The sequence below is a fragment of the Harpia harpyja genome, chromosome 4, assembly GCF_026419915.1.
Source record: "Harpia harpyja isolate bHarHar1 chromosome 4, bHarHar1 primary haplotype, whole genome shotgun sequence".
NCBI lineage: Eukaryota > Metazoa > Chordata > Aves > Accipitriformes > Accipitridae > Harpia > Harpia harpyja.
This window is the reverse complement of record NC_068943.1, coordinates 82,968,335-82,995,546: the sequence shown is the minus strand read 5'-3', so window position 1 is coordinate 82,995,546 and position 27,212 is coordinate 82,968,335. Positions and strand designations below refer to the sequence as shown.

The following is a 27,212-nucleotide window of genomic DNA, read 5'->3' as shown; positions in this document are numbered from 1 at the left end:
AAAAATAAGCGCTAAAAGCTTTAATCGAAGATGACTATATGCAGCAAGAGGAATTCCGATACAGCTATGAGCCTCAGCCTTCCTGGCAAGCTTTTCCTCCAGGTCTGAAAGTATAGCAAATTCTGTAATCATTTCTCTGCTGAGCTGACAACAGTTGCAGCCACAAGCAACGTTATAAACTGCTATGGAAGGCAGAATAAAAAAAATAATTAAAAAAATCTGCTCCATACCTGGGGGCTTATTGAATCTCATCGAGCTGCAGGATGTAAGCTGACGACAAACAGACACATTTTTCAAAACCTCACTGCATGGCCCTAACATCAGGTCTAGCACCCCACACCTCACCCAAAATTCCAGCCCAGGAAGATACACTTGCAGCCCGCTTCGCTGGAAGCCTGCAGCAGACTCACAGGTGACACCAGGATCACCTGCAGGACAGAAAACAGGCCCCACATAGCCGGAGGTGTGTCCTTAAACCTCTCTCCAGCTCTGCTGCACTTGCCCACCTCCTGAAGGATGAATCCCAACACTGACCCAAAGGACCTGGGGATAAGCCTGCTTTTAAAAGTAGTTTATTTGGATTTTCCACATCCTTTAATGAATCGCAAATATATTAACAGAAAAGACTTTTTTTTCTAAGACTGTACAATTTTTGAAATAAAAAGTCAGGAAAAGCAAAAAAAAAAAAAAGAAAAAGACAAATTACATTGTTTCAATGCAAATAGTACACACCACACCCACACTTTGCATTTTTCCATAGTTTTGTTGTAAGAAAATGACAGTTCCCTAATTCTTTTCAGTGAACACACTTGCTCTAACCTGGCTGCCAGAGTGCCTTCATGCTCACCGTCCTTCTCCCTGCCCCTCTTCAAAGAGAAGAAAATTTTATTGTTTAAATACTAATTTTGTGTATCTATTTAGAAGGTAAAATAGCAGCATGGTCTAAATGTTACTTGAGATTCTTGGGATAAAGGAAAAATCACTTTAAGGTATGATGTACATATAAAGCAAGGGACAGCTTTAAGTACTAAATCTTCCAGGTAGCATGAATATCCTTGTAACATCCCAGCTGAATTAAGAGCTCTTTCCAGGGTGTTGAAAGTTTTACTACAATTGTTCACAATTTTTAGAGAACAAAAGAAAAGGGAAAAAGCCACCTAACTTCCTAGATCTATGGTCCCCATTTAAACAACAGCATTTGTTATGGAAAAGTCTTGAGAGTAGCACCTGCTTACTCCTGTTTTTTGCTTAGAAAATATGACGGGAACCAAATGGAAGCCAATTAACACATGAATTGGTGGCATTCACACAAGTGCTGCCTCCAGACCTTAGGCTGAGGTGCTGCTTAGAAACTCCTCCTTGCGAGGGATGCACTGGGAAGCTGCATACGCTGGGGCTGGATGGGAAAACCAGGCGAGGACAGACATGGGCAACTCAAGAGCGCTGTGCGTGAGCTCTACCGTAGATGCAGGTCAGCTCTCGGGAAACTTGAACCCTGTGTCTTCCTCAGGGACAACTCATCAGGAATGAGGGAATCGGCCCAGAATATCTATCGCCACAAAAAGCAGTGCAAGATTCGGTACGCTCAAGCCAGCTGAGACATGTCATGATTTGCCAGTCAGTCATTCAACCTTCCAGACACAAGCTGATCAGAAGAACGTGGCAACAGGCACAATGCTCCTTTAATATATTATCATTCCTCAGATTTTAGAAATTCCTTTTCATGCTGTTAGGGGAGTTTAAGCCTATTTTTCACTGCTTATCTTCCTACTTCAAAAAAAACCCCCACCCAATAATAATAAAAAAAAAAAAGAATCAGAGAATTGTACTTTTGCTCAGGAGTTGAGGATTATTTTTTCAAATGACAAAGGTGTCTGTGTGGCTCATGACCAGAGAGGAGCTGTGACAGAAGATGGGCCTAGTGTAAGATAAGGACAGAATTTTAAAAATTGAAGTTCTAAAGGTAACTAGAAGACCCCTAAAACCCAATACATTAAAAAAAACCCCAAACATTAAGACTGATCACAACAAATATGTTGCTATGAAATTTATATCATTCCCAATTTATTATGCACAAATTGCTCTTTAAAACTGTTTATATCATACATTTTCTTTACCATCACTGCATAAAGGGCACCAATTGTTGCTGCAGAAGGCTACAGAGAAAGATCATTTTGGACTCATTAACATGGAGTAGCTTGCTTCTCACAGAAGCAGCCTCAGTAGAAGAAGAAAGTGTTCCTAGAGTGAGAATCTTAAAGAACAGCTCAAAAAAAAAAAAAAAAAAAGGAGAAAAGACAAATTAATTGCACATTTTTGCATCCTGCTGGAACCACACTTTACAAAACAGTTTTAAAAACAATACTAATCTTAGACAATTATTTGATGTGTTCAACTAATGTTCTGATTGTATTAAGGCTTCCACGGTCTTCCCAGTCTATCTGCTCAGAAACATGCAGTCGCTCTGGATTAAGGGTTTGATGTTTTCACAATACAGTTGTACCTACGTTTCTCTCTTGATTTTGCCCTTTATTAATTTGTATTCTTAAAAGGGGAAGAACAAGTCAAGGGGTGTATGAAAAATGAAGCAACGTGTTGCTGACTTGTTTCTCTGAAGTATAAAGTAAACACTGACCTTTCAGAAACTAGGTGAATAAATTAATTCCTGGTTAGAACATGAAAGCATTTCATGAAAGCTTTGATTCTGCAATGCGATTCTCCTGTTTTCACTCCTGCAAGTTTGCACTCTAAGTAGGGACACTGGATATTTTACATAGTCTGACACACTCCCCAGTCCTGAGCATGTGCATTGTGTTTGTTCACTGGAGACACTGCAGCTTTAAGGTCATTTACATTCCCTGGCATTTAAGTTACACTACAATATGCAAAATTCTTTAACAGCCTGCATTTGTCAACACTGTCCTTGAACTTGGAAATGAGGTTCAGCACTCTGCTTACCAAGAACGAACCAAACTAAGACACATTTCTGGAAAAAGAACAAGACACTGCTTCATTAGTACTATCCCCACATCTACTGGCTTCGTTACAGCAAACCACAAGTCTTTCTTCCATGATATTTTTCCAGCAAAGGGGAGTCCAAAAATAGCATTTTCTCCTCAGTCACTTTCATAAACGTGTAAGAGCCAACTAGTCAGACTCAGTAGCAGCTGAATATTGCACTGCCATTAACTCTGTGTACAGTTTAAGTCTGAGTGGTGTACTCATGGTGTCAGTGGAGAATAATGACAATGCTGGCTCAGTGATGTGAAGACCCAGGATGCGAAGGAAGGGGAGAACACAACAGTACCAGTCACACACTCAAGCTCAGATACTGGCTTTTAGAGGTTAAAATTCATCACTTTCAACTGCGTGGAGCTGTGTGTCATCTGCATCCGTCATGCTGCTCTCTTGGGATTCGTCTGTGCCAACTTTAAAGAAAAAGAAACAGAAAGTAGTCAAACACTACTGCGCTGCTTCACTACAAAAAGATTCCCACACAATCAACTCCATCATGCCAAAAGCACAGCAGCAATGGGTTTGGGCTTCCCCTCAAAATGCTTCAAAGCATATGGCTTTTCCCTTTTTCCTTCTAACACACTGACCCCTACCAGCTTAATGAAGTCTAAATAAATGCATTTAGAAAGGAATTAACACAAAATACATATTAACAAAACATGCTGCCTTAGCCATCTTCTGTTAAAAATCTGAAATCTCTGTGACACCTAGTTAGGTACAGAGGGTTCCAAAATTGCCTTATGAGCAATTTAACCTTCCTGCTCCTTCAAAACACACCAGCTGCCTGAAATGCTCACATTAGTTACCCACTGTATTAGTACATTGTGATCACTCAATTTGCAATCAAATAATATTCAATTAGTAGTGTTAGGCAGCCTCTACCTGCTCCCTGCTTCTGTGACAAAGAATGCTGCATAAGATATGTGGTAAGAGAACTGCTCTGAGTAAATGCATACAGACATTTCTGATGCTGAAGAATTACTCTGCTCACTCAGCTCAGGTGATGGCTAGCTTAGAGCTTCCAGGAAAACTAGATTCCTACTGTTATTTGAATAAAGACAGCATGCTGTGCACAGCATATGAGATAAATGTGTACATGCTGAGAGGCTACCCTTAAATAGTTAACTTCTATACTTGTTAAAAGTAGAACAAAGATAAATATCTAATGATGGTTGTTCTTCACACACAGGAATGAGACTTGAGTCTGTTTTCCACAGTACAAGTTAGCATATTGATTGTAAATCCCCAAATGCCAAAGTTGTTTCACATGGAGAAAGGCAGATGTCTTTTATTGCTTTACTGCAAACACTTTATAGGTTTCTGTACAATGGACACAGCCAGTCCCATGCTAGGCAATTCAATGCACAAAATGGCTTACACTAGCCAATATATTAAAAACAATTCCCCCTCCCCGCCCAGTACTACCTTAATTTACTTTAGCTTGTCTCATGTATCCTGAAAGAGTTACTCAGCTGAGACTGTGAAACTCTTCCACACTTTATCTGCACAGCCAGGGAAACTGAATTACTTACACCCAGCCTAACACAGTTTTATTTTGTTTATGTTTATTGGGCAGATTAAGGTGTTGGGTTTTTTTCTTTTTGGTTTTTTGTTTGTTTGTTTCTTTGGTTTTGGGTATTTTTTGTGTGGTGCTTTTTTGGTTGTTTTTTTGAGGTGTGGGGTGTTTTTTCTTTTTTACTGCTTAGGTGTTGCTCAACAGTTCAAGTACTCTGTCTCCATCTTCTGGTCACAAACGGGCTCAGCCCCCAGTGAGCCAGTGTTCAAAGTTAGCCCAACTACAAGAGCAGGGAGAGAAAAACTCGATACTTCAGGCAGTGGAATGCAAGATAAGTTTCCAGTATTAAAAAGCACACTGTAGATAGGATCAACAAAAATCAAAGTGATATACAGTAGGCAAACATGACAACTTTTTCAGTTGAAGATTTAGAATTGCAGAATGTAGCATATATCTATTAACAGGAGTCCAAAACCTGCTGTATTTTCTTCTTTGGAGGGAAAGAATTAAATTGCTTATTAGTATTTATATTCTATCACTATGTCAGTCTGCAAAGAGGTCAGTATTTATGACTATCCATGCTTCACAGAGCTACCCATGCTTCATAGAGTTGAAGCTCATAATAAAAAGTTAGAGAAGAGAATCCCAGGCCATTCCTTTTTGTGGACTATTCCCAAGTAGTATAATGGGAATGCTTTATTTTCTCTTGGTTCAAATGAAACTGCTTCCATGACTTTTGTCAAAAGCCACCTTTTATGTTTAGCAGACCAAATATTGTTACCCAACATCCAGTTTGTTCAACTTTTGACAAAGCCTCTACAGACAATTTCAGTTGCTATTCAGTTACCTTGAAATGATTTCATGCTTCTATGAGGGAAGATTTGTGGCTCTAGAATATCTTGCTCTCCTAGGATACTATTAGCCAACCATGATTTGTATGCATTTACAGTAGCCATTATCTCTGTTCTATTCCATCTACAGATTCTAAAGAAATGTCACAATCCTTTATTTCATGCTTACTCTAGGAAGCACAAATTAATTCTTCTGAATGAAGAGTCTCTGGAGTTCTTACTTGCTGAGCAGCAAGGTTGAACAGTATGTTTCACTTATTAAACCTGGGATTGTTCCTACCACCTAATGACACCTTGAATGACAAAGGGTTGGAAATACAAACCTGATTCATAGGGGTAACATTCACTGATTTGCTCTTCTTGAGTTATTGGTTCTTCATCATCTGGAAGGTAACGTTTATCAATGGCCTCTTTAATCTGGTTATTGGCTCCTTTGGGATCTAAGTCCATTGCCCACGAGAAATTCATTAGGGCCAAATGTGTTTGACCCATTTTTTTATAAACCTAAAATAAAAAGCATAAAAGGCTACATTTACATGAAGTTGCTACTTGAAGGTTTGGACAACAAACATACCAAGCCACAGTTAACTGATATTTTATGAAAAGCAACAGAGGGTAGATATGAAAGATTTATTATGCGAGTCTCAAGGGAAACAGCAAATACGTGTAGAAAGAATGAGCAAGTGTTTCTATTTAAGACTCCAAAAAAATTAAATTAAACTAGCAGCTGACAGATTAAAAAACATAAGGAGGTGGATCTTCAGAGATAAATTTAAGCTTCGGAACTCTGCAGCAGGAGGGTGTAAAAGCTGTTAGTGTACATGGTTTTTTTGGTCTTACCTCTCACCACTCTTTCGATTTCTTGAGTCATTGTAACCCCAAATCTACTTGGGGCTCAGGAAAAGTCCAAAGTCTCAGATTTCTAATGTCAGAGGCCCAGAGAATAGTCTGGGGAAGTATCACCACGTGCACACATTAATCTTATACTCTTCCTTACAGCTCTCAATATATATTGAGGGCTAGCAAAGGCAGGATACATGGTTACACAGATTTTTGACCTGACTCAGCACAGTCGTTCTTACATCCTCAAGTGGCATTTTAAGTGCCATTGGCAGGTGGAGAAAATAATGGGACATTAAGTGACACCTAGCTTGTCCTGCTAAACTGAACGGCAATGTTTTCAAAGCAACACTGCGTTGCAGAATCCAGCCCATATTTTACCTTCTTTGTCGCTGTAACTTGCACTGAAGCGCTGCTTATTATTAAGGACAGATGACCAAGTAATTTATCTGTGTTAAGCATTTAAACAGCAAAAGAACTTAAGTTTGTCAAGACATGGCGACTCTAATGTCAATTTAGAGGTCCAGCTACTCCTGGACAAATACCAGTCAACAAATTTCAGCACAATTTTTTTTTTTTTTTTTTACTGGAGAGAGGTAAAAGAAAAAAAAAAAAGAAATCTTGCTGATTAAGAGTTATCCAGTACTGTGCTAGAGGTAAGTTTGTTTTGTTTCTTCCTAGTGAACAGAAGAAGAAAGCTGCAGAACTTATTTAAAGCATATTAGCAGAGAAGACAGTGAGGAAGGAGGATTTCTATTACCAGATTTCTTTTCTCTGGCATTAAGCACAAAGAAGGTTGGAATGTAAACACAGCTGACAAACTAGTAATACCTTCTCCTGTGCTACCCTACTCTATTAGCCTCATTAAAGACTCTTCTACACTTTCAAACCGATAACCTTCTACAACTCTTTTAGGGAGGCTGTCAGCTGAAAAGGACATTGAGGCTATTGATGGAGACTTAGGAGTATTCTACAGTTACTCCTTGTTCAGCATTTCTGATACAACGCATTAGAATGTGATTCAACATTTTAATGGCTACACGTGCAAATAACCAACTGACTGATGGATGGACTATCCCTCAAAATTTTAAGGATTCCCACTGATCACATCATTGCTATCATATTGAATCAAGTCTTTAGATAGAGTTCCATCTTCAGGGAAAGATATAAGGCTGTGTGCATAACCACTGTATCTCTCTTCAGTGAAGAATCTTTATCAGGATCAATTTCTTGCTTTTTAAAATTAATTATCTTTCAAACTGACAGTGGTGAAATCAAAGCAGGCAGAGAATAACACTGGCTTGGGTTATTTTTTCTTGGTTTGTTTTAAAGAGAGCTGAAGGCTGCTCCAGTAATAACTGTCTTTTGCATTTAAAAGCTGATACATAACAAAGCTGTGAGCAGTAAGCCTTATTTAAAGCTTTAGGAATTTTTAGAATACTGCTCCAAAGAGAAGCAGCTTAGTGACAGGCATCAAATTTTCTCATTAAGCATACATTTCTGCAACAAAGGAAACCAAAAGAACTTATGATCACAGTTAAGTTTTACCTACCTTTCCTATTAAAAAGTAAACAAGAGACTCTTTGGGAACAATCTGTTTCAGTTCTTCAAGTTCTTGTAAAGCAGACTAAAAAGGAAGAAAAAAGAGCTTAGTAAGTACAAGCTAGCAGTCTGCAACCAGTTATGACATCACTAAACTGTGACTTAGCACCAATGTGGAAAAAAAAAATAATCCTGGCATTTACATACAGTATATTCCATCAAGAACAATAGTAGAGTCTCATGAGAAGCATCTAAAATTCTTTTTACCTTAGTTTCTCATTTAAAGATCACAGCATATTATAGCCCCATTATTACAGAACTAAAGCAAGTTTATTGGGCTTTGGTCTCTAACACATCTAACAATTGTGATATAAATTGCCCCAGTCACCCCCAACAAGGCATAACAGGGTAGAAGACAAGCAGCTGACTGTATTTACAGTGGGCACTTCCTTTAGTATACTGAGCTTCTGAAAAAGTAAGAAGATTGATGTATTTTGTGCTGGATGTACCGATCTCAAACCCCTGCTTTTGAAAGTTTCTGTTTTTAGGTAAGTATCTGTGGACTTTTACAAGTGCTGACTGTGTTTATACTAGGCATTTGAAGTCCAAAATATTTAGTGAAACTTCTACTTTACTTTTAAACTAATTGTTGACACTGGAGCAATTTATTCTGCTGTGACAGCAACCCAGCATTGTTAAGAAAACCTGCCTAAAAGCATTTAGTCTGCAGTTAGAAATAAACATTGTTTTTAGCTATAAGAAGTTCAATCCAGCCCTCTAGAACTTACTCATGTGAAGACAATTTCGAGTTAGGGCTTGTTACATAAATGGAAGTGTAAACCTACATTTATTTACCTAACACTAGCCAAATTTATCACACTATCAAAATTCTCTTCGTACTAGTGCTAAAAACCAAAACATTTCATTAAGTTTTATGTAGTTTATGTGAACAGCATAACTTTAGTCTTACAAGTCTCAGCCTGGTAAAGAAAAGAGTCCAAATGTTTTATTTCCTAAAACATCACTTCACCATGGTCAACAAGTTCCTTCACTAGTGCAGGGGCAATAAGATAGCAGACTACTAGATTTATTTTTTCATCTTATATTTATCCTCTGCTTTTAAATTTTGAAAATAATCTACAAATGGGCACTTCATTAAGTCCTTAATCTTAATACATTTGGTTCAGTTATGAATTTTTAAAAAAAAGTTCTAAGTAAAGTTTTCCCTTTACATGTGCACACACATTTTTGAAGTAAGGTTTCAAAAACCAGACCACGGCTTGTCTTCTGTGGCCAAAAAAAACAGGCCAGAGGACAACAGTCACTAGAAAGAGACTGTGGGAAGATCTTCACTCATTCTAAACAGGGTACAGTTCAGCAGGGGATCAGACCAAAATTGCTTAGCTTCTTATTTTTCACTCAATACCACAGTCTTTGAAATTTACTAAGCCTTTTTTTAGTAATTTAGTATAAAGTCATGATAATACAGCCACATGTCAGTGACAGCTGCAATAGTTTCCCCTTCTTTCCTTTCTCCAGGGTCAGACTAAAATAATAATAATTTAAAAAGCATCATCTGTTGGCCCCAGATTTTAACAATCAAGAAATTTAACATAGCTTCCCCCTCAGCAAAGGTGGCACTTGTCAAAGCAAATGCTTCTCATTAGCCTCTACAAGATAGGCCAATGTCCCAGGCTCTTGCTGCAAGCCCTGATGCTGCCCAGTGCTAATCTGTAAACATTTAGTTTCCAGTGCATCCCCATTCCTAGCTACAGCAATTTAAAGATAACCTGAGGTTGTCTACATGTACCAAATCTTACCTTGTATTTTTCATTTGCAAATAATACAGAAGCTCTATGGAATTTGCATAGCGGGTTCTTGGGGTCAATGTTAATAGCTTTGTTTAAAGTATCCAAAGCCTTTTCAGATTTTTTCAGTGCATGCTGGACCTATTACAGAAAGGGAGAACAATTTAAAAAGGGAAAATAACAGCTCATTTGCCAGACAAGGACAAATCCTTTTTTTTTTTTTTTTTTTTTTACTTATAATCTGTTCCTTTAAAAAAAATTTGTCCAATTCTAGGCCAAGTCTTAACGAGCTTTCTTACAGGAAGGAAACTTCACCTCGCCCCATCTCCACCTCAAAACGTTCTCCCCACCCAATGGCTTACAGAAATCATTTAACCTTTGGCCAGGAGTGAACTCAATGCCTTTCTCCATATACAAGTGAGAAGCAGTCACTATCCCTGTAGAATTTGACATAGCTTTGCTGCCACATAGAAGGCAAACCAATGCCAGCAGGTAACCATCCATCACACTTACACAGCCTTAAGTCACCATCACGAATATCTGAGAACTGCTTCCCAACTTTGTAAGCAAGCATTTGTTAGAGCAAGGCTACTGTTTTCCAAGGACTGCAGTATCAGATGGATAAACAACCAACTTTTCAAATAGCCCTGTCAATTTAATTGAAGGGATGGTGGCTGAAGTAGCTGCCTGCTACTTAAACTTCACTTGGCATAAAGTGGCTTTAGTAAGTTGTCACATCTACAAGTGACTGGAATGAAGGCAATGTGGACATACAGCCAGGGTAAAAATATTGCACTCTGAAAGGTGAGACAGGTACCTTTGCATTTTACAGAACTGGAAGTGCTGGTCCAAGTGCATGCAATAGCAGTTAAAACCCACTTAATTTCTTATGTATCAAGTAGGAAAAAACTCCTACAAATACTCTGTTCACATCAGTATCTGCACACAGTCTTGATTTTCATATCACTACTATTTTGGCTGACTCACAAACATGACCTGATAGTATAATTTCATTACTGACTAAAAGTAGTTTGGAGAGAGAGGAGGGTTTCTTTTCTGACACATTAATCATGTGGTTATTCATTCATATGGCACTTAAGATCCTCCAGCAGGTACTCTGAACTTGTTGGGATTTTTTGCTAAGAATGTTCAGAATGATTTTTCTACTGCTAACAAAGCATGGAAGCAGATTAAAACACAAAGATAGAGTTAAGTGCAATCTACTTACTACTCCAATGTGACACAGTAAGACTGAGCTCTGAGGATTGATATCAAGTGCTTTCTGGAAATGCATTTCTGCTAGACTGAATTTTTCCTGTTTGTAATAAATCATTCCCAACCCATACCTGCAAGCAGAAAAACAATTCTGTTAAGTAAGACTGTATTCTAAGCAAACTAGTCTTTATCAGTGAATATGACCTGGCAGAAATGGTCTATAGACTTGCCAACCCCATCCAGGGTGGGAAATGATTTCTTGTGGGGAAAGAGGTATATGTAAAACTATCTTGGTTTTTTTTTGCTCAATTGGGTAGTTTGAAGAATTGACATGCAATAGGCAAGAAGACTGGCTAAACAGCTACAAAGTAAAAAGCATACAAAAGTTTCTCAAGACTGACTTACACTAGCAGATCTAACTTTTACTGCTTTATATATTTTTTCCACAGAAAAAGCTGTAAGAAACTGTATCCTAAAGTATAAAGGTGCAGATCTCTCATCTCTCCAACTACAACTGAAGAACAATCAACTAGATGCATAAGGAGTGCTGCACAGAAGAACAAAACAGCTGGGGTAACACAGCCAAGAAGATCTGTGGAAGCCGAAAACGCTTCAATTTTTTGCCCTCCTTGTGGAAGTAACTGTTTAATAAACAGATGAGGCCCACATCTTCTGCAGAAATAGCTTTTTTTCTCAGAGAGGAGAGTGGTAGGGAAACAACAGCAGTGGCAGCATACAGAGGATACTTCTCCAGAAGTTCTGTACCATGTGCAATAGGAGGGGGATGAAACAAAACTTACCATGCATTATAGTGTCTAGGATTGACTCTGATTGCATTTCTAAAACAAGCTAATGCTTTGTCTAGTTCTTCTGTTAACACAAATTCATGCCCCAACAGGGTGTAGGCATAAGCATAGTTTGGATCAACTTGAATGGCTCTCTGGAAGAACTTGATTGCAATGTCATGCTCTCGTTGCAAGCTGAAACAGTTTCCTGCAGCACACCATGCCTAGTAAAGACAGCATTGCAAAATCAGCACACTTTTTACAACTCAGAGTGACTAAGTTTGAGCTGAACAGATTTTTCCATACTGATTTACATAATTATATATAACTTCCTCCTAGATTAAAAAATAACAACAACAATAAAACAGTTAAGTCTCATTCTTGAGAGGCAGATAGGCCTAAACACACCTTATAGCTAGACAAGCTGAAATACAGAAATTTAGAATCTAAGGACACCCAACAAGTTTGTGCCAATTAGATACTTCAATGACTAATGACTAAAGCTTTTGAAGCTGTTGAAAAGGCTAGAAATAAAACATCTTAGATATTTAAGAACAATGAAGGAGGAGACAGTACATTCACTTTCACTCTTCAGCTCCCTCCAACTGACAAATCTAGAAATCTGCAGAGCAACAATTTTAGCAGCAACCTCCTCTTTCCCTCCTGCCCAGCAACCAGCATCGAGATTGTAAAGCACCACAGCCCAGGGTCCCTTGCTTTCCCACATTGTTAGCATCACTGCCATACCGCATAACTGTTCTCTACTCCTTGTATTAGAACCTGCATTTTCTTCTCTCCAGAGTATCTTACTACAACTACCAACTGCTTCATGGGTTTTGATTTTTTCCACTATTAGACAAACTAACAAGACAACATGAACAGGATTCTCCTCCAACAACAAAAAAAATCCCAACATAATCTACAGTTTTCTTAACTCTGTTAAGAACCCATTTAAAAATGTATACATCTGTTACTTTTACTGTGGCACCCATTAAAAGATGCCTGACTTTTTGCATATCATGACTTTATATTACCATACACTCTACAGTTTAATGGACTTTGGCATAAAAACGTGCAACATTATGTCTGAAAATAAATTCTAGAGCACGTATGTTTTAAGTGCCAGTGAATTAACTACAGCAATTAAAAGGTGGTACAGGAAAAAGATATTCCTTATCTTTGCATACTGGCAGCAGTATGAGTGACTAACTAACCCGTGATCTTCCTGGATGAATGGTGCCAATGCAAATTTAAATAACCATTAATAGATAAAAGGTTTCAACCTGTTCCATGTAAGCTGATATTCTAATTCTAAGAAGCCATTTCAGGCATCATCAGCTCAAGAGACAATCCTGCCACCTCCCTCTCCAGTTTTGCCATGCAGTTCTCACAGAAGAATACACTTCAACTAGATTAGAGCTCAGAGCTTTGCTCCAAACCATTCATTTTGCCACATACATTCACCCTCTTCTCATTCAAGACAACAGCAATTCATACCTCTGGTGAATTTTTATCCATGTCCGTCAAATCCTTTGAAAGGACTGAAAGAGCAACATCTTTCTGCAGATGCCACAGCGTAGTCGAATAGATCTCCATGCCTTCTACTCTGTAGTTTTCAATCCTCCTTACTTCTGAAAATATTCTCTCAGCCTAAGAACAGAAATTAAACTTAAAACAAAATTCCACCTACCAAATCAGAGCACATAAGTCAAGGTGAAAAGCCTCCTATGTCCAGAATATGCATCCTCTTTGCTTTGCAAGTGTGCTACGCAGAGCTACAAGTCCTGTGACTTCCCCTTGAAGCAAAAGAAGTGACTATATCCCAATACAGTTATGCCGGCAGAAATGCAGCCAGCCCTCCCTACTGCTGACTGAGATTACATTACTGTTTCTATCACAGCGCACAAGCAAGGCAAAAAAAGTCACCCACAAAATCAGAAAAAGCATAGCATACTTTTGTTGGACAGTTATGATTATTAGCCATTCTAACAGATGACAGGCATCGCATTCATACTGAGGGCTACACACCTCCAGATATCGTACATAATAATTATGAGGCAAAAGGCAACATGACAATCCCTGCAGTAAACACGGCTGATGCAGGGAGGGAGGGCATGCATAAGCATGCGACAACGTGTATATGTGCCCTACTGTCATTTGAGACAGTTAACGCTTCTTATCAACAGTTGGCTAATGAAGTCTTTCTGACGTGGATATCTATTTCATAAACTTAAGTTCCAGGTTACAACACTCAAAGCAACAACAAGGGAATAAGCCTAGCTTTAGGAAACCATCAGAGTCTGTAGCCTCAGTTTTCGAAATAAACTATTAAGAAGCACAATGTGCTCTATCTCTAATCAGACTGTGTATACAGTTTAAAAACCACTTCTGAAACCTACTGCATTTGTCTCCTGCACACTATCTGTCAAAAAGTGTTTTAAAAACTTCTGAGGAAATGGGTACATCAGCTATCAGGACAACAGCGACAAGGAGAGTTAAACTGCTGGATTACCCTTAACTGCTCGCTTCTGTTTCTGAAGCAGTTTGACATCACCTCAGCTGTGCCAATACTGTCATTTCTGAGGCTGCAATGGAAACTAGGTCATTGATGTGATCTGCATTAGCTAAAAAGGGCAAGAGAAGTTTTTGGTTTTAGAACTCAAAATTGTTTCAAGTGATCTAATTTACAACATTGCAGTACAAACAATTACATCAGCACAGCTGTGGGTGAAGATGGGGAGAGGCAAGGAGGAGACTCCAATGGTTGCATGCAAGAGGAAATAATTTAAAAGAAATCTAAAGTGTAATTCAGCCTCTTCAGGAAAGCTGAGTAAGACCCAACCCACACAGTTCCTACCTGCATATATTCTGCAAGTTCGAAGTAAGCTCTCCCAATTTGGCACAGCACCCAGCCAGTGTTGTAGTGGTGGGATGGTAAATGGCTTAAAATATTTATCGCTTCTTTACAGTTGTATGAACACAAGGCTAAATAACCTTTCCCCATGTCACGAAGAAGGCTCATCAAACCTTCTAGGAGAAAAGTACAATAAATAAAAATGGGAAAAAAAAAAAAAGACAGCTGAGACTTATTTACTTGAAACTGCTAATCCCATAAGCTCTTCATTGTGGCAGGCACTGCTCCTGAATTTGCTTATGAAAATCTTTCAGGAGTTCCCAAACACAGGCTTATGCACTCTTAACTTAGGCATAATATTCTAAACATCAACCTTTGTAATGGAAGTCAGATAGTAACGACTTCTTAAGCCAGCAACAGAATGCTGAGGAACAGAGAAACTCTGAAGTTCAGGGCAACTGGAGTTTTGCATTTACAGCAGCTATTCAAACATTTTGTTAGGTTTGAACACAGTTTCCACGTCTGGTATCCATGGATACATCTTCTCACTGCCTGGAAACATTATCGAGCCAAAAGAGAGGAATTCAGCAGTTTGTCTAGGATTTTCTGACAATCTGAATAAAGACTTGTTTTTAAACAAATGGGAAATATCAAGGGAGAACAGACTACATAAACCCAGTTTTGAGGGAAGATTACTGGGTTAGTTAGTCATAGCTCCTGTGAATCAGTTTCCAAGGATCTTGCCTGAAAATATTTTAATCACTAATAAGGAACATACTCTGCAAGATATATCTGCTTACAACTGGCCACTTTTTACTACTACTTCACATGTTCTTTGTAAGTTAACTAGAAGATACTGAATTCAGTGTCTTTATAATTATAGAAAGGTGATAGCTGCAGGCTAACTGAAACAAGAAACAAACACTGGAGTGAAACTTTTTTTTCATTCAACCTTAAAATACAGACATATGAAGCTTTACTCTGAACGCTATTGGACTGTAGTAAACAAACAGACCTGCTGCTGCCTTCTGTAGTGTAAAAGCCTGGATCTGTGGTGCAACAGTGGATATCTTCCCTTCTGAAATGATGGAAGAGTCCAGTTTGGTAATTTCCAAACTGTCATTTAAGTTTGGTTGAGTTATTCCTCCCTTATTTGTTTTACTCTTTGTTTTTCTGTTTGGAATCTTAGGTGGAAACTTCATTTTTAATTTTTTGCTATTTTCCTGCAAGTAAGAAGAGTAAGAGTTACATACATAAAAGTCTTTTAAATTCAGGTAACTAAACATGCAAGTGAATTATGTAAAATAATATTTATGCCTCTTTGCAGCCTTAACAATGATACCCAGCCGTTTGAGTTTTAAACTTAAGCATACACACACTCAGTAACTTGAGTATCTTTAGTAGTTCATTTTTAAACAGCAAACATTCAAATCGCCTAACTACAGTCCATAAAGATTTGTGCTTTGGTGTTCCCAAAGCATGGTGTCCCACAAGGTTGCAAAACACACAAAGTTTGTTACCTTTGTTGTAGAGCTATCACTAGTAAATAGGCGAGAGCTTCTTCGAGGCAGTGCGTTTGGTGGAGCAGCAATTGTTGGGCTCAATACCTGAGGTGTTGTACTGAAAACAAACAGCACATTAAAAACTAAAGTTCTTCGCTGCATTTTTAATAAAAACAGCTTTTATCTTTGTTTTAAACAAAAATGCTCAAGCACTGCAGCACAGATATTCCCATTTCAAGGGATGAAAAAAAATAAATCTACCTGTTGCACATCAAGAACATGAGCAGAATTTCCTTCCAGCTACTTTTTCATTTATTGATGAAATGGTCTAACTGCAAAGGCTATTTAAAACAAACAGACCAACCACCACACATGAGTTTCCTACTTATCCACTGAAGTTGTTTTACCTAGCAAAAAATACACTTCCATCCTCATCCAAAGAGGAATTCTGCAGGAACATCCACACAGGTTGGGAAAATAAAGAGCCAAATTCCTTCAAGAAAGGAGATGCAAAAAGTAATACCAAGATGATTTTTTTGGTGTCCCCCCCCTACCTTGTCTGTGGACCAGAGCTCTGTGTTTGTGCAACAAGAATTGGAGTGACTTCCCGGCTATTTCCGCTCTGTGAGAAGACAGATTTTGTTCCAGCTTGGCTTATCCTGCTGACAGTCTGCATAACACAAAGTTTCTACAGGTTTGTTATTATGTCACTAAGAAGTCTCAGTCTCTGCTACATCAAATCAAATCCATTCTGTCTATCAAACACTGCACAAAGGAGGATAAATATAGAATCTTTCAATAAAGGGTGAGGGTCCCCCTCCACGGAGGACCCATCAAAAGCATTTCTCTTTCTACCTGTTAAAATGCCAGTAACACCTAGTTTACCAACTTCATGCACATTATTTGAAAGATATAAAATCTCCATCTAGTGGCAAGAAACTATATGTTAAGATGTTTGTGCAAGAATGAAAGATGGCATATTTAAAGTTCCTTCTCCACAGAAAGTTGTACAAAAAACCAACCATGGAAAGAAAAAGATTTTTTTGAATTATCGTATTACAATCACATCCAGAAGCCATTCACCATTAACACCTCATCGAGGTGCTTGCTGTACAACATCTGAGCCTGCTGCTCCCCTGTTTAGCATATCTGTTCATAGCATAAACCAGTATTTCACAAATTAAATCATTACTGCATGAGCCTTTGGAGCAGATACAGAAATAAACTGCTTCATCAAAAAGGGACCTGCAATGCAACACAGAAAGTTAACAGACGAATACCTACAGTCAAGTTAACACGGAGCCGCAAGTTACTGCATGTCAGTTGAGCAATGCTTTGTGTGCACACGCACATTTTTGATAGCTTTTATTTGCCACAGGTTACAAGCATGTAATATGACTTAGCACCAAAACACTGTCTTGTATCTTCACAGAGCTAAAATGTGCACTTTGATGCCTCCCCTGACACAGCCAAGGTGTGGGAACTTAGAGCTGTGATAACCTGACTGTGAATCTGAGACCTAAGGAACAAGTTTAGATAGAAATTCATTGTCTGATGTGTAGACTTCCTATAAAGGATTCAGAACAGGTCCTCCCCTCCCTGCCTTTTAAAGAAACCTTAAACCCTATCTTTCTGCCCACTCCAGGGACATCAACATTCAACTCGGTGACGGCTGTTCGGAAGAGATGTTCTTTAAGACACCAGAAATAGGCAAGTGGCATCAATGACAGCATAAGCAACACCAGTTTATGCATTATCCCGACTTCTAATGTTTTGTCCTTCCCTTCTCAATTTCTTTGTTATCGGAGGACAGTTTAGGCAGGCAGCAAACATGCTTGCCCACTCAGATAGGAAGCCTTTGGATTCAACCTAATGTTTCATTCATTTACGTAAGTGTTTCCTAGGAAACTGCCTCCGTTAAGCCATGCACATTCTAGCCACAGCTACACTAAACCTTTTCTAACTCAGTAATTTGAAGAGCAGAAGTGAAACTGGCCAAGTAATTATTTGCATTGGACAAAGCATGCCAGAATTCTAAGCTATTTATTAAAGTGTATTAAATATTTGTGTTTAAGTAGTAGCACAGATGCACCTGGGCAGAAAGCATATGCATGGATTATTGAAATTTACACCTTGGTGCTGTTTTGTTGCTTTGCTAAGTATGGCACAAAAGCAACAAATATGACTTGATTCCACAAAGCTTTTCATCTATCATGTAGCACTACACACGAGATTAAATGCAGATGAGTACTACACTGAAGAGCTGCGCTTTGCTAACTATTTCAATTTTTCAGACTCATGAAAATTTACCTTCCTATGTATGTACAATCCACCACAAGCCAGTGTTTTCAACTGTACTGTGGAAAACTGGTTGGTCCTCAGCAACTACAGGATGGGAATTGGATCAGCCATACAAAGCATACTTCTAGCAGACTGTTTTAGCATAGTCCAACCCCAACAGAACAAATGCAAAAAAAAAAAAACCCAAACAAGAAGGCAGGACTAAGAGAACTGACAGAAAGTGTTGCAGTAATGAGATGTCTAGAGACAGGATACCATAATGGCTTGTGCAATGACATTCCAGAGTTCCCAGTCACAGGCTTCAAAAGACCATCCAAAGGAGGAAAAAAAAAAAAGTTATCTGCTTACTGGCTTTTATTCTTTTAAGTACTGAGCCAATGAGAGAAGGCAAACACAGTTTTTAACAGCTCCCAAATTTCACTTACAGAACGGCACAGCAAGATGAGCACCAACTCTTTTGTCCAGAGCATCAAATGTGGAAATTCAAGTTCTACTTTGAGGAATTCAATACTATTACTTGCACTGAGTTTTTACTTTAAAAAGAGTTGGACACCTATAAAACACTAGCATCGCTCATGCAACTTCTAGATTTACTAAAAATACAGCGAAAAATCCTCAGTTTTTTTTGTTTTTAGAAAGGAACAAATGGTTCTTCAACTGTCACCAACATTCCACCTCTCATTTATCACTATGGCAACTATGGCAGTTTCTTACGGAGAAACACAGACAATTTTTAGTTTCCTCTACACAAGACTTAGCCGAGTGAAACTGCACCATTCCATCAGTCAGCCCTCCACAGACCACCAACAGTATTTTGATTACTCTGGTCTGTAAACTAGAATTCAAGAACTGCTTGCAAGAAAGCAGTAGCTTCAGCTCACTTGAGGCTTCCTGGATTATTTGAAGTCATCCCTGAAAATATATTAATTAAAAAAAAATTAAAGTGAAAACTCCAAGTTTGGACTGTCTTCAGACTCCACGTTGCACACTGAAACGTTACGAATCCTTCATTGTTTAGAATCATTAGTGTTTGTACATTCCTCTCTGATGGCTGGTGGACAGAAGATACAGCACCTTCCTCAGGTTGCCTCTAGCAACACCAGTTAGGCAGTCTGCACATGCCTGTGCATTTTGGGTGGAGGAAAAAAGGCTTGTTTTAATGAAGAAATAAAAGACTATTGCTTAACATTATAAAAGTTGAGGAAAAAAAAAAAAAATCTGTTTTGCTAGCCAAAGGAAGTGACACTATAAGCTGAAAATATTTACAACACAGACATCTTTACTTGCAATGTGGTGTATTTTTTTTCTTGCTGCCTCATTTGCTTAGCTGAAAAGGAGATTTTCAAAATAAAAAAAACCATTGGGGCTTTAGCAGTTATTTCAGTGTAACAGACTATTCTACAATGGATTTGATTTTAACTAACACTTCAGAAAAGTCTAAAAAGTTTTGTCAGGGAAATACCTGACCAGTTGCAGTCAAATTAAAAATAAACTGCTCCCTGCACCCCCAACCTCACTAGCCTATAAATATACATAGGCTGGTGAACAACATTTTATTTTGCTGCATTAAATAGTTGTAAGAGCAGGTTTTTGGTTGGTTTTGGTGGGGGTTTTTGGTTGTTTTTTTTTTCCCCACACACATACTTTGTAGACAAATTACACATAAATTTAATTCTCAATTAACCCAAACCATTTCCACAACTAAAGGCGGCTTCAATCAGTTCCACACTCAGACAAATTGTTCTTCAAAACAAATTTTGTAAACGGTGGGTAAGCTGGGTTCTCCCCACTGTCAGCACAATTCAGCTCACATGCTATGTTTTTTGCATTATAGATTCTTCTTTCAAGTACATTGCAATGTCAAACTAATAGAACAGCAATCATATTCCAGAATGCAAGATACCTTCTTTGAAGGTGCTCCTGTGGATGGCACATCAATTACAGAAGAAGAGTTCGTGTAGTTTTGTAAATACGATCCATCTCCAGGGCTTGGGGTTTCTAGTGGCAAAATTCCAAAGCTGAGAATAAAATGAAGAGGAAGGATCAATGTCTGATTGTTAGACCATGAGAGCTGGCCTGATTCTGCAGTTAAAACAGAGATCCAGATGATCAACTTTATTTCAGAACTACTTCATTGATTTATGTTAACCCTCTAATATCTTAGTATCCTCATCTATAAAAGACACTTTAATAGAAAATATTCCTGAAATCGAAAAATACAGAACTTTCTTTGCCTGCCTGCATAACAACTAAGACACAGACCATCCAAGTGTTAATGGCTTGTAACATTTTAAACGCTGTTTAAATAAGACGGCACACAGGACAGAGCACATATTTACATGCTCTCTAGGAAAGAGCTATTCTTCAAGGAATGCTCTTAAAGAGTTTATTTCAGAGCAGAAACATACTCCTTTAAAGACTTTTCCAGTGTGAACACCATGATAAGCAATATACTGCATCAAGAGTTCCTCTCTTCTAATCAAAAATACCAACTGCTTGTTTAAAAAACAGAAGAGATGAACACTAGGACCAAGAGCAGTTACTGAAGTCATTTAGCTTTTGCACCTGCAGCATTATTTATAATACACTATCAACATGCCTGTTCAAGTATGCTTTGCAGCACCAGACATCTTTCCTGTTTCAAATCACAAACATTATCAACAGCACAGCTGTAGACAGAAAGTGTCTATCTTGAGGACTTACCTTGGAGTTAGTGGGCTCAAAGCCGCAGGTCCTCCCAGTAAACTCCGCCCAGTTTTTGGTTTATTTTGAGCCTGTTTAGACAATATGGCAGTTCCTGACCCAAGAGGGACAGCATCTGGTGAAATTACAGCTGAGTCAATGTAGGACATAGAAGAATCTGTGTTCAAGGAGGAATATTTTGAATTGGAGGATTCTAGGTTGATTCTGTTCAACTCCTGAAAAATGGAAGGCAGCTGTTAGATATTCACACAGTGTAGTTTCTAATTAGCATTTTTTCAGTTAAGCTGGAAAGACTGCTTTAAATACAATGATTTTAGCACAACTCACAATTGTGTCTTGCGGCGTTTCCATAAGGACAGTCTCAGGCTGTCTATGGGATATATTGTGATTAGATACCAATGTTGTGCAAGTGTTAGGCAGACAGCTGCTGAAGTTCTGTAAAGATGTTAATTTAAATGTTTGGTCAGGGTCTGGTTTTTCACCTGTAAGATTGGAAGGAGATTTTTAAAAGAGTTATTCCTGAGTCTGTATGCTGAATATTCAGTCTGAAACAAGGAGGACAGGGGACAAAGTATTTCAGAAGGGTTGTGTTCTTATTTCATTGATTTAAAACCCCTTACATTAAGGCAGAAGTGTTCTTCCAGTACAAAACCCTGGACAATCAGTTTTATTAAAAAATAGATTTGCTTTTTTAAGTTATTCTCAGAAGCATAGTTTCTAAAGGTCTACTAAGTGTAGGTTAGAAAACTTACAGTATTGTTAAATCCAAGAATGTGTAAGTTGTGAAAATGGAAGAAAACAAGACAAAAGCTCCAAACACTGCCAAAGTATTTTACATGCCTTATTGCTCACAAAAGCACTCCCAAAGAATTCTGCTGGCATTTTCCTTACTAGTTCTGGACAAGGAGTAAAATAAACCTTGCCACGTGGCAATGGCAAATCGGAAAGCTTGACATAACCAGAAATGTAGAAAACATCTTCACTAGTAAAACAGTTCTGCAGACTTACCTATTTCACATAGCGATTCAAAAGGGGACCAGAGGAAAGGATTTAAACTAAGGCTCTTTTGGTAACATTCTGATCCTTTGGCAAGCCGGTCTGTCTTGCTGCAAAAAGAATGTAACAGTTTCCCTATAAACTTAAGAATAGCACTTTTGTTCGAGATAGCTTTCCAGAAGAGGAGTTGAAAAACAAAAACGTGTTGAGAGTCAAAGCAACATTCCTCATTTTTCAAGCCACAGAGCAATACTGAGTTCTTTTGAAGTTATTTGACATATTTAGACACAGATGAAAGTTCCTTAGACACAGTCCTCAAAAAAAGTTACATAAGCACTAGTATAGCTTGAGAATTTTCATTTTAGAAAGATGCTGTTCTTCGCAACAGCTTTTTTCTTTTTTGCAAACAGCAACCTGATTGCTAGCCTTCCGGCCATTTTAAATACCTATGGATAATATTTTTCCATATAAATTAGGGGCTAAACTGAACACTTAAGTATCTGGCTACAAAGATAGCTTCTTCCGAAATAAATTTTTTTGAGAACAGGTATACTAGGGAAGAATCCAAGAACCCCACTATTCCTATTCAATTTGTTCACATTTACCGAAACCTTTCTTGTGTCTAGGCAAAAGCAAACCACTTAAATTTGTTAAGCTATTCTGACTGGCGATCCTCAAAACTTTCATTTGAAGGTTATAGCTATACATCTGTAAAACAGATACAGAAAAATCAAAATGGCAACACTGAGTAACAGGCCTTGAGAGTTTCTTAGGTAAGAAAACAGAACAAACCTAAAGGTATTAAAAAAACCCGACTCTTGGATTGCATGCTTAACCTGGAAAAGAGGAATTTGTGTTTTCAGTCAGTCAGAAGCTCTGGGTGAAAGACGAACCATTCTTGCATTCCCAGGTTAGATGGTTTCCACAACTATCTACCTGCATCCATCATACTCCAAAACTGTGCAGGCCATATAACCCAGAAGTGTACCCTGTGGTGACTAAAAATGTACCTGACTAAAGTTGGGCTTGGTCAAATAAAAAAAAAAACAACAACCAAGCTTTATTAGACAAAATAAAAAAGCAACATTACCAGTAGACATGTCCCAGTAAGGAGAGTGTAAAGCATGCAGAGTCACCAAACTCCATAACAATGTCATCATGGCTTTTCTGTTTATTCAACACTCCACCAGATAAGATCTGCTCTCCTTCTGCAAGCCTTTTTAAAAAACAAGAGGTTTAAAGGGGTTACAAGGCTCACAGTATTGGTAGTCCAGTGTTTTCACCCTGCTGCAAACAAAAACAGAAATCCACTGTCAGTGTTCACAGGTTTCAAACCACGTACAAACTAGTTCCTGCAAATGAATTTTAAATAACTGATGGATTCCTCTAGCAACATGAAGGTATGCAGTACTCTGAAGCTGAACATCTCTACTGGGAGGGAAGAAAAACAAAACAAACACAAAACCCCACACCACTCCAAAACCGAGACACATAATACAACATGACTTTTCCAGAAGTGACTAATCTTAGAATACAAAGCAAAGGACAAGAAAGTCTTCTAGACACTTCATTTTTGAAAGTACTTTAGGTAGTAACAAGCTAAGACAACACTTAGTTTGGCTTTGTTTCCCAACTAAGAAATACAATCTATAAGGCTCCACATACTTCATTAACATCCAATACCAGGATATGGCACAGACTTTGGGTTTTAATGCCTTGCTTTCTTGTAAGAGTGGCCCCAAAGGGGAACAAAGGCTCAGTTTGCATCTACTACACCTGCAGCGAGCAGTACCACTCACATGGAATGGGCCACTCAATATTAGGCTTGAAAATTACTTTATACAACTTCTGGGGATGGGAGGCATTCTTCCGGCATTTGAGACCGACACCTGCACAAACAAATCATCTCTTCTTGCCTGCACTTGAAATTATACTTATAGGTAGATGCTTCTATCAGTATAGACCATTCCCACAAGAACATAAGGTAGATCTGTATAAATGAGCTCATATAACTGTAACAGCAAAAACAGTTAAATTTAGCAAATTCTAAAGAATATGTTTAAGAAATCCCACCTATTTAACTGAAATCAGTTCAGAAGCTGATGTATTATATGCACACACCAGACTTTGTAAAAGCAAGGGAGGGAACGATCAGCTTCAAATTTATTCCACTGGGGCCTTTCCAAGTAGAGCATTAACATGATTTCCCTTTCAACGGGAGATGCAAAGAAACCTGAATCATAATAGCTCCGAAAGTGTTAAAAGAGTGTCAAAAGAAACAACAAGCCAAGACGTCTTTGCTACTCTAAAGCTGTCAAAGGACTCGCCTATTAAAGAGTGTATTGAAGACTAAGGAGCCTCCCCTGCTGCCTCTGGAGAGACCTGCATTTTGGTTACATGTTGTGAGCAGGATCATGAATCCTGCAAAACAATCGCATCATACTGTGTGAAACACCAAACATCACATTACCTGTTCTAAAGAAATTAAACTTTCTTTTTGTCGTTGAAAGAGGGCCACTCAAAAAAAAAACAAGCCAAAAAAGCCACAACACACAACCACAAGCTGTTTTGTAGAGAGACATTTAAGCTTCTGTAAAGAACCCCCACAGTATTTAAAGTTTTTTGAACGAAAGTTTTTGCCTTTCTTGGTGCCTCATCATCTCCATTCTGTACTTCAACCAGACATTGTCTCCTACATTTGAGCTGAAGGGTCTACATAGAAATGAAATACCCTCATCAACAAACTCTCAGGGCGTTAGGGCCCGTAGCTTGAGCAATTTCATTATATACTCTTGCTGTTAGACTCCAGAAAACCAGCAAGGTACCTTGACACTACTATGTCCCTGTCAAGGTTAATTTTGATGTTGAATACAGCATTCTTGGATGTGGATTCAAGGTGTGTTTGTTGTGGGTTTTCAAAAACAGATTTCTGTCTGCCATCTTTTCTCTTACCCACCTAGTTAGCAGTAACTGGGTGAGAGGAGCAAGCCTACTGTTTGAGGGAAATGGCCTATCCATTAAATACATACCAGAAACACTTAGTGAAATAAGCAAAGTATCAGAGAAACACAAAACTAAACCAAACACTTCCCAGAGTGGTCTCCTTGAGCCATCTCAGCAATCAATGTTTTCTCCCCCTACACAGCTTGACAACTCCTTTGTAAGTTATTCAATACCTTTTAGAGGTTTCTGCAGTAGGGTCCATATCTGAAAGCAAAATTAATTGAACTTATAATAATCTTTAGAGCTCAAGGACCAATGAATTACTAGTTTATGCAATATGACAGCTTTCAAAGAGAAATCCAAACAAAAAAATGCATTTGTAACCCTGGACAAAACATAAAGGATTTACTTACTTGCTGAGGTCAACACAACATTTTGCAAGCAGGTATTTACATTGTGGGGTAGTACAGCTGTGTCCCTTTAGGAGCCTGTATGCTTTATAGGCCTTTCCTGAGCGGTAGTAACATGTCGCCAGTAAAAACAGTGCTTCTTCCGAATGTACTAAAAAAAAAAAAATAAAAAAATCATCAGTTGGTTGCTTACCATTTTGATACAAGGAATTTGGGGGCAGGGAGTAAAAGCCAGCTAGGAACAAGATACAAGGAAACGAGTATTGGTACTGGAGAAATTCATTACTGAATGAAGTGCATTTCTTTATTCGCCAGCATATAACAAATTTCCATATGCCATCTTCTTGTATAGTCAGATCAGCTCTTAACATCTACTGTTGTAAGAGAACTTTGATCCTTCTGGCTACCCAATCTAAATAAGTGATTAGCCAGCTTGTTATTAAAATAACAGCAAGACAAGCAAAGCAGTCATTCCTAGTACAACAGAACTACTTTAACACAAAGACTTGGCTCAGAGTATTATCACACCTGCTAGTAACACTTTGCATTAGCTTAAGCAGTGCATAAACACTGGCACAACAATGGCTGTGAGGAAGTACAAGAACTTTCAGAAGGAAGATCTATTTCAGCCTAAGTAGCCTAATTAACAGTTTTAATCCTAATTTCAAGTGGTCTTTTCCTGTTTGCAATTTTCCTTCTGTTATTTTTCTAAAGCACTTGATGCTGTATCTTCACATGACTTAGTGGAACAGATTTTCTGATTTTAATGACTATTAAAGTCGGTCAATTACCAGTGACCTCTACCCCAACATTAAGCCTTGTCCTTTTTGCTGCCTACACTCATTATTTCATTGGGAACATGGCTTAAGATTACCATTCCGATCCTTTATTAATTTTATGTTAAGAAGTAGTGATAGGTACAAGCTCTCCTACAAATCCTCTTCCCAAGCTGAGTTCTCAGCTGTTTCTAAATTTTTAATGAAGGAGTCAAACTTCAGGCAAAATCGTCTCTATCTAAACAGAGAACAAGAGCAATCAAGACAGAAACATTTCTCTACAGCAGAAACTGGAGGTCTTTAGATTTGATGCCTGCTTCAACACTTCTTCCACCACAGAGATGAATTATGCACTGCACCAGGAACGTTCTATTCAAAAATCTTGACTTGGCATCCAGATTTAAGACTGAGGTCAGACTTGCTGATTTTACTTGTGATTACAGCATAAAGGACAGAGCGCTAACCCCTGAAGTAACTTTAAAACCTTACAGCTGAAACTTTAAAACGCCAGAGAAGGCGCTTTTGTGAGGCAACGGTGAGCATTGACATGCTGTGATGTTAATTCAGGCACTAAGCTACGATTGTGTGAAATACCTGTATGACTTCATTTTAACTCTGTTTTCTGGGTTTTAAGCAAAAAGATGGAGATAACCAGATACACTCACAGATTATGTACAGCCATGGTGTCTTACCCTATTCTTCATACTTCCCCAAATGTTACAGTGAAATCACCCTTAGGCAATGATGTATTTTAAATCACAGCAAGGCTGCCTATAAAGGCAAGCAACCGAAATCTCCAAGTAATTAAGAAACACACATTACTTTATACTTTTCAGAACACACCACCATGCAAATGGAATTCAGCATTAAAATAAACAATTTTGATGTTTGTTCATCTACCTATATGGAACTCTTCAGAAAAATCAATACGAGCATTGTACTAAAACCTCTTCGGGCAACATGCTCAAATCCTTTGCTACACTGAAAACTGACTATTTTAAGTTTGTGTCATCACCCAGACAGTGACAATGGAAACCAAAGACCCAGAGAAGACATTTTATTAGCCTTATCCTAAAAACACCACAAGATCTTTCTGAAAATTAAAGTTAAATCAATTCTTTTATCTACTAATTTAACACACTTTGAGAGTTCTGG

General features: G+C 38.2%; 1 protein-coding gene across 8 annotated transcripts in view; it reads right to left on the bottom strand.

Moving 5' to 3' along the window:
* Positions 1–550: 550 nt before the first annotated feature.
* Positions 551–27,212, bottom strand: part of CDC27 (cell division cycle 27) — a 34,722-nt gene continuing 8,060 nt past the window's right edge. Inside the window, exons 3-19 of one of the 8 annotated variants that reach the window (XM_052785120.1) lie at positions 25,285–25,432; positions 23,019–23,144; positions 21,941–22,038; positions 21,260–21,414; positions 20,933–21,147; positions 20,133–20,247; positions 16,483–16,616; positions 15,947–16,046; positions 15,442–15,649; positions 14,430–14,599; positions 13,070–13,222; positions 11,588–11,796; positions 10,801–10,918; positions 9,585–9,713; positions 7,775–7,849; positions 5,706–5,886; positions 551–3,428 (exon numbers count right to left, since the gene is read on the bottom strand). In XM_052785120.1, the coding sequence (XP_052641080.1) occupies positions 3,346–3,428; positions 5,706–5,886; positions 7,775–7,849; positions 9,585–9,713; positions 10,801–10,918; positions 11,588–11,796; positions 13,070–13,222; positions 14,430–14,599; positions 15,442–15,649; positions 15,947–16,046; positions 16,483–16,616; positions 20,133–20,247; positions 20,933–21,147; positions 21,260–21,414; positions 21,941–22,038; positions 23,019–23,144; positions 25,285–25,432 (2,417 nt within the window). In that variant the 3' untranslated portion in view covers positions 551–3,345. Of the gene's footprint in view, positions 3,429–5,705; positions 5,909–7,774; positions 7,850–9,584; positions 9,714–10,800; positions 10,919–11,587; positions 11,797–13,069; positions 13,223–14,429; positions 14,603–15,441; positions 15,650–15,946; positions 16,047–16,482; positions 16,617–20,132; positions 20,248–20,932; positions 21,148–21,259; positions 21,415–21,940; positions 22,039–23,018; positions 23,216–25,284; positions 25,433–27,212 lie in introns of those variants that run through there. The other 7 variants (XM_052785119.1, XM_052785122.1, XM_052785121.1 and 4 more) reach the window with 7 other exon arrangements.